This window comes from Eretmochelys imbricata, chromosome 1, assembly GCF_965152235.1.
Source record: "Eretmochelys imbricata isolate rEreImb1 chromosome 1, rEreImb1.hap1, whole genome shotgun sequence".
In the NCBI taxonomy this organism is placed as follows: domain Eukaryota; kingdom Metazoa; phylum Chordata; order Testudines; family Cheloniidae; genus Eretmochelys; species Eretmochelys imbricata.
The window spans coordinates 179,512,206-179,527,031 of NC_135572.1; the positions used below are offsets into that span (position 1 = coordinate 179,512,206).

Below are 14,826 nucleotides of genomic sequence, written 5' to 3' on the forward strand. Positions count from 1 at the left end.
TAAATTAATAAAGTGCAACTTGAAAAAGGCCTTCAGAATGAATTTGTTTTTGATCTCACAGCCTGAAGGCACATATGTTCCATCATGAATTAGAGATCTCATTTGATACACCATTTCCTTTTGAGGTAAACGTGTTAATAAATCACTGAAGTTTCAAATGAGCTCCTATTTTTAGAACTTTAAGGTTTCCAAAGTAATTTTCATGCTGTATGTCACTGACTGTGGATATAAAATAGCTGAAATTAGATGTTATGAAATCAGTAATTCAAATTGTATTCTACAAATAATAAGTGAATATGTTTTAATTATAAATAAGCCCTTTTAATTTGGTTACTGTCACGCTTCTCTTGTGAAAGTTAATTTTATCGGGGGTGTGATCCAAATTCCATCAAAGTAAATGGAAATCAGGGCCTAGATATTGTGGTATATTTAAAAGTTCTTATCTAAGTATACATAATTTAAAAATTAATTAGGTTGTCACCATTTGACACATCGTTTGGTGGACTATGTACAATGAGTTAGGTTTGCATGATAAATCCTAGTGGACAACTGTGGACATAACTCCCACGCCATTACTATTTGCACTGATTTAATTTCAATTTTAGTTTCTAATAGTGATTATACAGTATATTTTACTACAGAATTTACTTTTAATTAAAATCAAACTATATAATATATAGACCTAAGGGCACCTAGTTTGGAGAAGTTGCTGGTGAGGAGGTCATGACAATACAAGTCCCTTAGGATCATTGGGAACTGCTGGTGGGAACTGCTAGTACACAGCACCTCTTGGGAGAAGGCCAATAATTCCATTGTGATATTACTTCCTATAGGGTCACTATACTTTTTACTATAAAATTGTACATTTTACCTTGATAAGTTGCCTCAGCTCCTGCCCTCTACAATTCATACTCTGCCACATTTCTTATAAAGTGACTAGCATTCAGCTGGGAGGAATGAACTAATTCAGTCAAAATTTTCTACAGCTGATACTTTATAAGCCCCATGTGACTCAGCATAGCCTTAGAATTCAGTAACACCCCTGGGTGGAAAAATGAATGTCTTGCAATCTATCCCAGTGGGCTCATTCTGCTAGCTATTAGGCTATGATAAATGCTGAGGAATTCCTTTGAAATATTTTGCAACATCCATTGCCCCCCACCCCCTCCTGCTTATTAAGGCTCTTGAACACAAAAGCACTGGCTTACTTTTATATACCTTTATTAATATAGCATAAAGGAGTCATTCACTCAGGCATGAAAAGATCCAGAAAGACAGGGTGCAACATAATGCCACCATTAGCATCTTGAGTAACATACCAATGCTCACAACTGCGTCTTCGCTATCTTCATTTTAATTCATGCCATAGAATACCATCCTGTGCTGTAAAAACAACTCAGAACATGATGTGATTAACCTTAGGGTCCCCCAGACCCTCATCTCAAAGCCCACTCGTACATGGCCTGTGCTTTCTATTCATGTTCAACCGTCTGATTTCCATATCAGTCTACTCGCCCTCACAAGCTGCTATTAGCATAACAGAGCTTTAGCATGACATTGATTGAAGCCAGTGCTTGCTGAATGCAGTATCAAAGCATAATTTGCCAGAAATCAAATCTAATTTATTGTGTACCATATTAAAATTTCTCAAAACACTGTTTCAAGAAAACTGTCCTAGGCCTCTAATCTTAATTGTTCTTCTTTATATTCTTGTCTAGTTATCTGGAATTCAGGCAATATGCTTTGTTTTAGAGCCATTGTCTTTGGCTTGCGAATGTCAATTAAACAAGAGTTTCTCCACTCTGTTTACTCCAACCACATTAATGTTACAGCTCAAATAATGAAGGGTATTTGGTTGATGGGCAAAACACTTGATTTATTACATCACAACAGGTTCTTTTGACAGGTTTTTCTAATGTGCTGAGGTTTTAGGCAAATGCAACTACGTGTTATAGCAGTGCCTGCGAGGGCTGAAATGAGTTTATCTAATTAACATTTGTTTTAAGGCTTTATAACTTATGGTCCAATGGCCAGGGCACTGAAGGGGAAGCTGAGAGACCAAGTTTCCGTTCCCAGCTCTGCCACTGACCTGTTGACTGTTGTGTGCCTCAGTTGTCTAATCTGTAAAATGAGGATAACGGTGACTACCCATCTTTGGAAGCTGCTTCTATGTCTGTGGTTGACAAGGAACCCCCATTCCAATAACTACAAAAAAGCCCTAGAGTCATCTGAAAGAGGACCAGGTTGAACCAGTCCCTGCTTTAGGGCACATCCAGCACTCTGTAAAAATGGTAGTGCTACCACTTTGGTGCCCGGAAGGTCACATTCCACCAGAATTCCTCCTGTTGTAAGTGCTAAATGTTACGATCAAGTCTCAGTTATGGTTGGGCAGCCTGGCTGTGATAGGTGAATCTATTCTAGTATTGTGAAATCATGATTTTCATCCTGTGAACACCATTACAATCAGAAGTTCCCTATTGACAGAGCTGCATTTCCATACTGGAGTGCATTGGCACAAATTGGGGCACTCTTTGATTTCCCTATAAAAAGTTTCAGTACATCCTGTAGAGAGGTTATCCTGTACAGGGACATCGGAAAAGTAGGGTGTAATCATTTTAGATGCTTTTCTTATGCTTTTCCTAAAAGTATAGTATAACATAGATCAGCTAAAAGTTGGCTGGAGGGGATGGTTTTGTACTCTAGTGACGAGTACCAGATCAAGGCATAGATACTTGTAGGCCAACTCCTGATTACTCCTGATTAATCATGTGATTACCTCAAAACCTCATCATTTATTTATTGATATTTTTAAAGTATGTTTCTAGCCCTCATAGCTGCAAAGAAAAGCTTGGACACAAGAGCATAATCAGTGCAACAGTGTCTGCCTGAGTTTGCAGAAAGCCTGAAATGCTTACTGTGAGGGTGTGAGCTGCCCTATTTATCTCAATGCATGATATGCTGCGGTAGAGAGCCTTTTCATCACTACTCTGAGAGAGGACTCTGTGTATGGCTCAAGAAGAATAGTACAGAAGGTCCAGTCCTCCCTCTCAAGCAGGTACCCCAGCAGCTGGGGTGTAAGTACTAATCCCCATCTCCCCCAGGGAGCACCCCTGCCACACATTGACGAAGACAAGCCCTCTGCTTCTTTCAAGGGTTGGGGGACTTCTTCTGATGCTCCTGGAGATGAAAGTCCACAATGTTGTTGCCACTGCCTCTGTGAGAGAGGAGGGGGATCCAAGTGGAGGGAGGTGGGAGCGGAGGTGGAGTCATGGAGTGATTTTTGTGTTATATCGTTCCTTGTGCCCTGGATTGCCTTAATTCAGCCCTGCTAATCATTGGCCTTGAAATATCCACTGCAACCAAATCCCAGCTAGGTGTATCACTCCTCTCCCTTTAAATATAGCAGATGGATTTACCTATAGTGTGCTGTGTGTGAGGGTGTTTCAGATAAACCTGGAAAAACCTACCTGCTGTGTGTAGACATTATAGCACTTTTTGTAGGAGCCAAGGGTATGCTTTCCATGGCTATTCATCAGGTTGCTGCTCTTGGACCCTGGAAACAGTTGCATGAATGTGCATTGGGTTGAGAGAAGTATGGTGGGGAGGAAATCATGCTGCAGCTAAAGGCTCGAGGAGGCTGTAGGCTGAGTTGAGAGTCTAGGGGCTGTACATCAAAGCAGTACCATCATTGTCAATACAGAGGCCACTCAGAGATGACTGATGGAAGTTGAGGGAAATTCCAAGGCACAACTTCAATCCCTCCCTCCCCACCCCTTTCAGATAGCTCACAACGTGCTGGGCACTAGCAGGATGCACGAACTGCACTCCTCAATGGGAGCTGGAAAATTCACACTCAGGAGTATGAGAGGGATGAAGAGGCTCCTTGTGCTGCTCTGCATCCTGCACATAAACAGAGCAGCTGGCAATATTTGAAGTGTGTTCTAAAGGATCCTTTGGGAGAGACCCTTTGGAAATGTAAAATACTGTGAGTCCAATCATAAAACGCCTAAGGGACACCAGTTATTTTCAAAGTGGGGAGATTTTGCATGCCATGCGTTTTAAGTGTGTCACTTCCTTTATTGCCCCATGCTTATCATTCCTAAATTCAGCTGCCTTGTTTCCACCCTCCTCCTCCATTCTATCTTCATCACCTCCCATCTCCACATCATCATTTCTCTTTCACTCATTTCCCCTCCACTCCTCTCACCAGCCCTTCCTCCTCTTCCTATGCTCCCCTTCCCTCTGGTCAATTCACACTATGTTGCTCCATTCTCCGTTGCCTTCAATTGCTCACCTCTGGCAACATTTCCCCTGGTCTTGGTCTTCCATGTATCTCCTCCCTTACCACCAACTGTAGCCCTCTCTGACAACTCTCTGGCATCACAATCTTCCCCATGTCCCTTCTTTCCCCATTTTATCTCCCCTCTCCTCTTTCTGTTCTTTCTGGGATGCCTGCTCCTTCTGAACATAGATCACTGCCATCGACAAACTTTTAGCTCCTGCTGCCTTCATCTCCTTGCACTCATTGAAACCTGGACAATATCTCACTCTGTCACTCTCCTTCATAGATACTTCTCCTTCCCACACACATTCTGCTCCCACTCATCCCTAAAGGACCATAGGGGAGGCATTGGACTTTCCTCTCCTGCCTCTGTCACTTCCTCTGTCACCCCTCCCTTCCCATTCATTTTTAAAAGGGTGATGAGATGGACTGAAAAGGATGTTGAGGACATGCCAGTGCTATACCCTGGTGCTCACCACAGCAAAGCACAGTTGTCTCTAGATGTAAGGCACAACAGTGAGCTCTCTAAAGTGCAGATGGTATGGAAGTATCAGTATTGGTCCAGGGGAGGCTTGAGGACAAGGTTGGAACATAACTAGCTCCTGCACCATAAAGGGCCCGATTGTTGCCCCTCAGGTTTTATTGACATCAGAGCTTAAACAAATATGTGTGATTGTAATCCTTTCCTTCTTACAGCTGATGGAGGTCATACATGGAGATGCTTTCTTTTCTGTCTCTCTCTCTCTTTTTTTTTTTTTTTTGGTATTTACTAATTGTGTATATACTAATTAACGAATGTCCTCTGGCATGAAAATGCATTTACATAATGCTATCTTTTCCCTTTGATATTATTCATCCATTCTTTGAGAAATCTCCCTCAATTTTACATCATGTTTTTTCTTACATTGTAGCTCCCCCGCAGTTTGTGATAAGACCACGAGACCAGATTGTAGCCCAGGGTCGAACAGTGACCTTTCCCTGTGAAACTAAAGGAAATCCCCAGCCTGCTGTTTTCTGGCAAAAGGAAGGCAGCCAGGTGAGTCTAAACCCTTCATCTGAACGCTTACCTCTTTTTTGAAATTGCACATTATTCAATATTTTTAAGTCACTTAATTAACTTACTGTCTTTCACATGCTCTATGCGCCTTATAAAGAGATCTTGTCTGCTTCATTACACTCCATAAATATCCTTTAATAATGTTGTTGTTGTTGCACATTTATATTGTGAAGCGCCTAGAGGCCAACCAGGGTGGGTCCCATTGTGCTAAGTGTTGTACAGACATACAGAAAATCCCAGTCTGTATCCCTAAAAAGTTTTCAGTCTGAAACACAAGACAACAGGTGGATAGGATAAATATGGTATGGAGTGAAGGAGACAGGGTAACAAAAATAAGAGGATGTACACAATTCTTATCCAATCAGGGGCAGTAATTACAACAGGGCACCTGTGTTGTCATAATCAGGTAGTTATAGATCTGACTGCCTGATTTGCACTGACATGTGCCACAGTGCATGCAAATGCAGGTTTTGAGCATGCAGCTGTTTGCCTCCATAAAACTGGCATGCACAATTTCTGAGGCTCATTTTGGAAAAATTTCCCCTGGGTATTTAGTGTCATTTTAATGACTGAGTTTCTGACACACCTTGGGCCAATACTGAGTTCCTTAGCTTTAGATTTGAATGTGATGCTGTCACAGATAAATCTTTGTGTAATTTTTCAGTGTTGTTGCTTTGCCAAGACTAGATATTTCAGAAGACAGGCTGTCTCACTGTCTGGATGGTTTTCCTTATGGTGGATAAAGTTTTGACGTTGCAAACCATGGCCCAGATTCTCTCCTGCACGTGCGCGCTGCTAAGGGCAGGAGATGAGAGCATCAGGGAGCTGATTATTGTTACGTCCATGTGAGATACATTGGACTGGTGGAATTCTCTGCTGCCCATTTGTGGATAGTTGCTTGTCCTTTGTGGGACCTGAACTGTACAAATGGCCTAGATCTAAATAGAGACTGTAGCCCGGATGTTAATATAATTTTTCTCCCGGAGCCAACTGGATATATTTTCATATGTAACCCTTCTGACAGGTGATTAATGGCAGTTAGAAGGGTCAGATTCAGTATGTCGAGAGTCGTCTTGGAGAATATTAAAATTGACTTTAGCCCCCACCTTGAATTCTTGGGAAAATAAATAAATCCTCTTTCAGTAGCCCTAAGCAGGCAGAACTTCATCACCACCACCACCCCCAAGCACTCAGGTTATGTCTACACTTATGGCAGCATGTACAGTACATACACTGCACTCCCACCTAGCATGGGCATAAATAGCAGTGTAGATGGCAAGGCATGGCTTAGGCAAGTAAAGACAGGCCAGAACCCTAGGGTATGTACCCTGCGCAGTTCTCTTCACACCCAAGCAGTGCCTCCCCTATCTACACTGTCCTGCTGCCTACCCAAATCCCTCCCACCAGTCTCAGTGAATTCCCAGTAGCCTTTGGCAAGAGTTCTCTGACCAAAGAATAGACATCTTTATTACTGCACATATTCTTTGAGGCCCCAGTCGTGCAATCGGAAGATCTACATGAGTGGAGCCTCGGATCTGTGCAAAGGTGCACCCACACGGAGCCACAAGGAAATTAATGGAGTGCTGCACGGAGTACAGCGGTCCAATTACAGGATCAAGACCAGAGTCAATATCCTGTGTTCTCTGGGTTGTGCAGCTACAGGAGTACATGCTTGTGCAATTGTTAAGTTGTTTATGTTGATTCTTCACTCCATTTTATTCATCTGATTATGCAACGTGTAAGGAGGTTCCAATCCAACCATCAAATATGTGGTTCTGATTCTTGCAAAGTGCAGTATTGTGGGCCACACTAAGAAGCAAATTGTTCCAGGAGGAAAATATAATAGCATTTTGAAATTAAACAAGGAAGTGCTGATGTGCTAGCAAACATTTCAAAAACCCTTCTTGTAGAGGGTTTTAATAACATGGTAATGTTTATGTAAAGTGGGCTTATAGTGTCACGCTTGAATCTAATAAAGTGGACATCCATCATGTTGTAATAAAGAGAGAGCTTCTAATTAAAGTAGGGCATCATTTGCAGGATTAAAGTCATTTAGTGTAATTGAAAAGTGTTAATACTCTATTTTATCCTCTTCCATTGGTATCACTTCAAGGGTAAAAACATTTTAAGGTGAAAATGTGTCTTCTGTCTTTAATTGAATGTTATTACCTACTGATTGTACCATGTTGAAGCTGTTTAATTACAAACCTGGAAAATTAATTACAATATTGAGAACCAGATCCCACAGGGTTAGAATGTTCTTTTTTGGCAAATAAAGGCAACATAAAAATTGATATCTTCATATTTATAATCAAACCTTGAAACATAGCTCAATGTGATTCATTATACCCACATGTTGTTCTTAATTGAGCAACAATGAAACCACACAGGTTAACCAGATTAATATTACCATCCTAATATAAACTTTCCAGGCTTAAGTAAGACATTGTTCCATTAAATAGCAGAGTCTCCACTTACTGTATTTTATCATCGAAATGAAGAGTACAATACTTTGGCCACACCTAAGGTTAACATGCTGAGCATGGGACCACAGTATCTCTGAGTGTTTACTCCTTGTCATTTGGCCTTGCAGTGCTTTCTTTGCCTCCGAGGGAATGTCTACACTGCATTTAAAATCCTGCATCTGGCCCATGCCAGCTGACTCAGACTCCCATGGCTCAGGCTAAGGAACTGTTTAATTGTGGTGTAGTCATTCAGGTTTGGCCTGCAGCCCAAGATCTGGGACTCTTCCACCTTGCAGGTTCCTAGAGCCTGGGCTCCAGCCCAAGCCAGGATGTGTACGCTGCAATTAAAGGATCTCTTAACCTGGGCCTGAGTCAGCTGGGTACAGACGGGCCAGGCACAGGGTTTTAATTGCAGTGTAGACATACCCTTCTTCAAGAAACTATATTCCTTGCAATGCTGCTGTTAGTGTTTATTGTAATATTGTGTAGAGCTCGTCAAGCTACCCCATTCCAGGGAATTCTTTATCCTGGACCTGTTCCTCCATCCTGTTTCACTAAGCACAGCCAGCTGGAAGGGCGGGGAACAGTTCCTTCTGGAACTATCCTTGTGCCAACTTGTGCATCAGCAGCTGGTCCTTTGTACTTGGTAGCCTTTCCCCTCAACGCTTGGCAGCAGCACTCCAATGAAATGCAGCAGCTTAAGGCAGTGAATTTACTCTTACTAGTCACTAGTTCCTAAACGCTTTGGGCAAAATTAATCCCTGGTGTAACTCCATTACAATCAATGGACATAAAGCCATTGAAGTCAGTGGAGTTATGCCAGGGGTGATTGTGGCACAGCATGTCACCATTAGGCCTGAATGAGCAAATAGTTTAATTGAATCCACTTACTTTATTTTAAATTATTTTAAATTTACTCTCTGGTCAATTTACGGCCATTTATAATCCATGGGGTCTGACCCTGAAGGGTGCTGAGCCTCATCAATTCCCACTGAAGTGTAGAATTCACTGGGGCCTGAGGCCCCTCAGGATCTGGCCCATGCTGAAGAATCAAAGAAGGATGGCCACATAATCAGAAATTAATGTTTTGAATGCAACAGTGAACATGATTATAAACCCCAATTTGTACTTAGTAGGGATTAGGGGCCTGATCCTGCACTGCCTTTACCTTGTGTTCCCATCTACAAATCCGCAGGTGGGTGATGAGTGGCTGCAAAACTGTACCACATCAACATTCTCACTTTTCTCACACAAGTGGGCTTTTATGCTCATTCTTCATTCAGCGCTTGCCTACACTACAGATCCTTGACCAGTATAGCTTTTCCACTAGAGCCCCTAATGTAGATCCAGCATAAAGCGGCAGAAAGTGTTCTCCTGGCATTGTTACACCATCTCCCTGAATGACATTAGCTAAGCCGACAGAAGCACTTTTCTGTTGACACAGTTGCATCTACACTGCCAGCAAAGCCATGTCAGGTAGGAGGTGCAATTTTTTCCAAAACTACTCAGCATTAGCCTAACTTTGCTCCTATGGAAGTCAATGGTAAAACTCCCATTGGCTCCATTTGGAACAGTTTTAGTCAACACTCAATGATTTTAAAAATCCCATCCTGCATATTTAGACATTCTGCTTTGTACCAGTAGGCAAACTTTGAAATCTTAACTGAACTTTTTCAAACTCCCATTATTAGAAAGCCAAACAAAACTATCTTACCCTAAAATAGGACTTCTCAAACTATGGAGCAGGCCAACCAAAGGAAGCATGGAATGTGTCAAGGGGAGGTACGAGCTCTGGCTATCAGTCCCAGGTGGCTGGGGCTTGTGCAAAAGGGTCATGCACATCCAGGAGGTGGGGAGATAGGATTCGGGGGACAGCCGGAGCCCCACCGCCCCAGGGGTGACAGCTGGACCACGAGCATTGGCTGGCTCGGGCTCTCCTTCCCCCTGCACATCCCTCATCTGGTAGCAGCGGGACTCCAGCTATCAGCGCCGGGGTGGCAGCACCAACACAGAAGTAAGGGAGGCAATGGGGTGCTAAGTCTTCTGTGAGAAGTGATATTGAAAAATCGTATTGCCACCCTCACTTCTGAGCTGCTGCCAGCACAGCACTACCTATACAGCTGAGTGCCCAGCCAGCAGCCGCTGGTTTCTGCCCTCCCTTCAGAGCCTGGCTGCAGTATATATACTTGTGAGGGGCAGGGGGAGAACATGAACAACTATAGACACAAAGAAGGGGCATACAATCATATAAGTATGAAACCCACTGTCCTAGAGTAATGATCAGTAGCTTACGGTAGTGTCTTTGCAGTGTTTGGGTATGTCACTGGTGTTAACAATTGTAATATTTTTATAGGGATTGGTTCAGTGCTTGTTTTATTTAAACTGGTTCATAAATCCATAAATCATGGTTCCATAACTCTTATGGAATTAGTTAATTCAGGCAGTTTTCCTCCTTTAAGTACCAACATCTCATCATAACTCCTAAACCCTCTCCCTTACTCCCCTTTTCCATCCTCCCTGCCACTAACTTGCCTTTCCCCGAGTGCTGTCTCTCACTCTTCTCAACCCTTCTTTCCTCGCATCAAAGCCACTGTCAAATGTTATCACTTTTCCCTCTAAAATTTGCCCCAGCTGCTAAAGCCCTTGCTCCTGCCTTGATTATCTTTTTGCACTGATTACTGAATCTCCTCCATTCTATTTTCCCCAGTTCTCATCTCTCCCCCTCCAGTCCATTAAAAGGGTATCAGCTAAAATAACCCACCCCCAATCTAAATGTGCCACCCCCTCCTCAAAACTATCATCTCCTTGCCAATTTTCACATCAAATTTATACTCGTCCTCACCTTCAAGGTTCCACACTGTCTGCCTCTTGTCTACGTCTCAGTTTTAATTTCCTTCTACTCCTCCTTTCACCTCCCATGCTCTGCCAACCCCTCTTTCTTTATGATCCATTTGTATCCTCCTGCCGCTTCTGCTTCAATGCCTTGTTCATGCTTCCCCCTTTGCCAGGAACAGTACTCATTGCCAAACAATCTCACTCTGCTCTTTCAGATCACTACTCATAATTCATTCCTTTTAGGTAGCTTTCTAATGTGCACTCTAGTGTTAGCTCCTCCTGATGTAACACCCAGCTATGTATGTTGTTAAAATAAAGTTCAGAGTTATCAAGGTACATGTGAAACAAATTCAGAACTAATGAGATACATATGAAACAAACAAATCACCCGCATGTATTTGCTGAAATCTTCCTCCACACCTCAACCGCTACCGGCAACACAATTGTCTGTCATCATTTCTCAGTGGTGCTGTGTCTAATTTAAACTGCAAGCTTCTCCATGCAGGGAACATTGGCTTATTATGTGTCTGTAGAGCTCTATGCACACCTATGATACTATATAAATAGTTGTGTTTTTTTATTTGTGTTTATACATAATCCTTGTAAAGAAAATTACTGTGCCCTCGACTGAGGGAAAAGCAATGTTCTTGTATTTTGCACTGATGTGGCTTGAATTGTCTCTACAGAATCTACTCTTTCCAAACCAGCCTCTCCAACCCAACAGTAGGTATTCCGTATCACCAACAGGCGACCTCACTATTACCAACATTCAACGATCTGATGCAGGCTACTACATCTGTCAGGCGCTGACAGTTGCTGGGAGCATTTTAGCAAAGGCTCAACTGGAAGTTACTGATGGTGAGAAATCAGGATTTCTGTTGGGGTTTTTTTTGTTTGTTTGTTTGTTTTAACCACTGTGTTCAGTGTTGTTTAAAGCACTGAAGAATTAAAATATAATTTGTAAATATAGACATGTCAGATCATGTAATTCATATCGGCAAACATATAGGCTTCTACTAATTATGAATAATGCAAAAAGGACCTCGGTGCAGAGTCTTCTACATGAACACAAAAACATGGAATACAAGTTTGCATATTATATGAAATTTTGTACCTCTTTAAAACAATCAGTGAAAAGGGAGGGCTACACCAGCTCAGAATATAATTTGTTTTAAAGGACACTGTTCAATATAGTGGAACTGAAATCTAAGATACCCGTATTCTAATCCAGAATGCGCAATGGATGGTTTTGTGGTAAAGCACTGAATAGCAACTCAGGAAAACTCAGTTCAATTCCCAGCTTCACAGCAGACTTCTTGTGTTACCTTAGGGAAGTCACTTTGGGACGTGTCGTCATCTCATGAAAACTGGAATAACTCCATTTAAATCTATGGAGCTGTGTCTGTGCACATCAACTGAGGACCCTGGCCCTTAGTCTCTCTGTGTCTCAAATCCCCATTTGTAAAGCGGGGCCCGTAATACTTCCTTACCCTCACAGGAGTGTTTTAAGGATAATTAATGTTTCTGATGCGCTCAGATATGGCAATGATGGGAATCAGATAGATTGACAAATACTACAACACAGTGTGATTTGTCACTAGTCATTTCAACATTTTCTTTTAGGAAAATACCTTAAATGCATTCTTTACTATGTATATCTCCTTTCATTTGCACCCATGAATCCTGTTAACATCAGTATGAGTTCTGTTCATGGATCTAGGGCAGAATAGTGCCTTTATATTACTAAAGAAAATGGAGCTGAAATTCCTATTTGCCTAGCAGGTCATCTCATTCCCAGGCCTTATTATTCCCTATCGTAACTGACTCATTAAATATCTCCTGACAGACTTCGACGAATTTTTGCCCTTAAAACTGTTGTTACATGCACAGATCCACTATTACAGCTCCCTCAGAGACCTGCCTACATCATGAAAGTTTGAAAAGATGTCTAATTCTGAATAATCTGGCTTTTCACAAAAGCATATTCATCGCAAGTGACAGGTAGAGAGGTTCAGAAACACGCTATAGAGATTTGAGCATGAATTTGATGCCTTTTTTTCCCTGTTGTTTTCCAAAAGCTGTCTGTATTTTTATGACAGGGAAAGATAATTTCTTCCTTATCCTTACATCTTTACAAGCATGCACTGCATTTCCTTAAAGTAGTTTCTAGGAGATTAAAGCCTAACCTTTGCTCTGTGACCTCCTTAAGTCTTCCCTTTCTCTTACTCTCTATGACAAAATGATGCATTTTTATACAATTCAAATTTACATGTAGATTAAAAGGTCATTTAAAATTAATGGAAAGGCAGTATTTTTTAATATCTGTCCACGGCGCTGTCTGATTCAATGCCATGGCTGTGATTGGAATAAATAGAACATACAAACACTGGCTGATAGGACATTGAGCTGTTAATGGTTGCACCTGCTGTTGTTGCAGAGATTTACTGCAACAGGGGCCGAAAGGAGCAAGTCAGGTTCAAGGATATCAGTGATGAGAAATTCTTCCTTTAGACTGACAAGGCCTTTGGTCCTTCTTAATCTTTATTTATTTCTCTGTATGAAAAAAGAAATCATAACTGACCTCTTCTGCATCTGCATCAGCTTATGCAGCCAGTCAACAGAAAAAGCTCATTAAGGTGTCCATGGCAAAAAGCAAACTCAGGTTGAACTAATTACATTCAAAGGTACTTAGCATTCTACATTCCTTAAGAAAGCATTCAGTGGTGCCTGTGTGACTAAAGGAATGAAAAACCTGCATTCTTCAAATATCTCCCAGAACCTGAAAGTCAGGACACTCACTGTAATATACTACAAGATTATTTTATAGAAATATGAATTCATTATGGTATTGAGGGGTGGATGAAGGTCATGAGGAATGTACAAAAAGAGTATTTTGCAATTGTGATTGAATAAATAAAGGTACCACTGTATCATAGATAATTTTTGACATTGCCTTTTATTAGGGAATTAAGCATAAATATCTAAATATTCTTTCTCAGCTCATGCTGAGTATAGGTTATAGAAGTTAATGTTTTTTATCAGTAGAGAAATTTAATTTCGGGGTTTAAAAATATATTAAAATATAAACATTTCAAATATTAGCCATATATTAAAGCATTAGCTTTCCAGTTTTTGGCTGGTGATTTCAGTTTTACTTCATAGCCCAGAATTTTTCTGTTTGGTTAATGATTTAATAATAGTGGCAAGGCATCATTTTCATTTTGAACACATTTTTGTTTGATCCCAGAGTAATTTGGATTCAATTGAAATTCCAATACAGAATGAAAACATATGTCATGTGCAGAAAAACAAGTGCTTAATTATACCATATATAGCAGTGTTTCAATTGTTACATTTTTGCACTTAGACGTCTTCACTGGAAATATTTTTAACTCAAGTGTTCCTATGAGAAAAGATTACTTGCTGTGATGAAATGTGCTGAGTTGAGTGATAATTTTGCTGATTATGGACTGTGCTAAGAGCCTTCAATATATTTGAAATTCAAATCTTGTACTGTCTTGAAAGATCGTCACATAAATCCAGTGTCTAACTCACATCTGGAAAAGTAACATCATTTTTAAAAAAATGAGACAGTCTCTGCAATCTTTCAAAAGCAAAGGTAAGCATGCAGCTCACAGTCTTATAACAGCAGGTCATGCAAATAAACAAAGAGCTTCCATTTACCTGTGTCTCTGTGTGATATAGACAGAATAATTCACAATTAGTCATTTATTCCATAAATTTAGTCTCTTTTTTGTGCACAGAATATTCAGAAGTAAATCTCAATTTCCTCTAATCAATTCATTATTCATATTTATTGATTGATCTTTTTGGCTACTGTGCATGTTTTTTAACTCTATGGATTAGTCACAAATAGTTCTCTGTGAGTATCCAGCTCTCTCTACTTGAAATTCAAGTTGTATTGCTTAGTTGTGACTGGTCAGATAAGGCATATGATATTGTTTCCATCACTAGATTACATGCATATGTGAATGTTTGTAGATACTAATTTTAAATTCCGTTTCCATGAATGCGGGCACATATGACTTTGAAGTTCACTTTCTGTAAATATGCATTCCAGTATAGCTCAATCGCACATGTTTGTAGAAAATGAACACAAAAGGGTTTGTGCTTGGACAAAACAAATTCACCTAAAAATTAGAGCAACCATTCGTTGACTTTTTACA

The 14,826-nt window shown here is 40.8% G+C and overlaps 1 protein-coding gene across 1 annotated transcript in view; it reads left to right on the forward strand.

The window, feature by feature from the left end:
• The window catches only part of ROBO2 (roundabout guidance receptor 2), a 554,839-nt gene that overhangs the window by 424,138 nt on the left and 115,875 nt on the right, over positions 1-14,826 (forward strand). The window contains exons 7-8 of the mRNA XM_077815319.1: positions 5,194-5,318; positions 11,326-11,497. Of these exons, the coding sequence (XP_077671445.1) occupies positions 5,194-5,318; positions 11,326-11,497 (297 nt within the window). The remainder of the gene's footprint in view (positions 1-5,193; positions 5,319-11,325; positions 11,498-14,826) is intronic.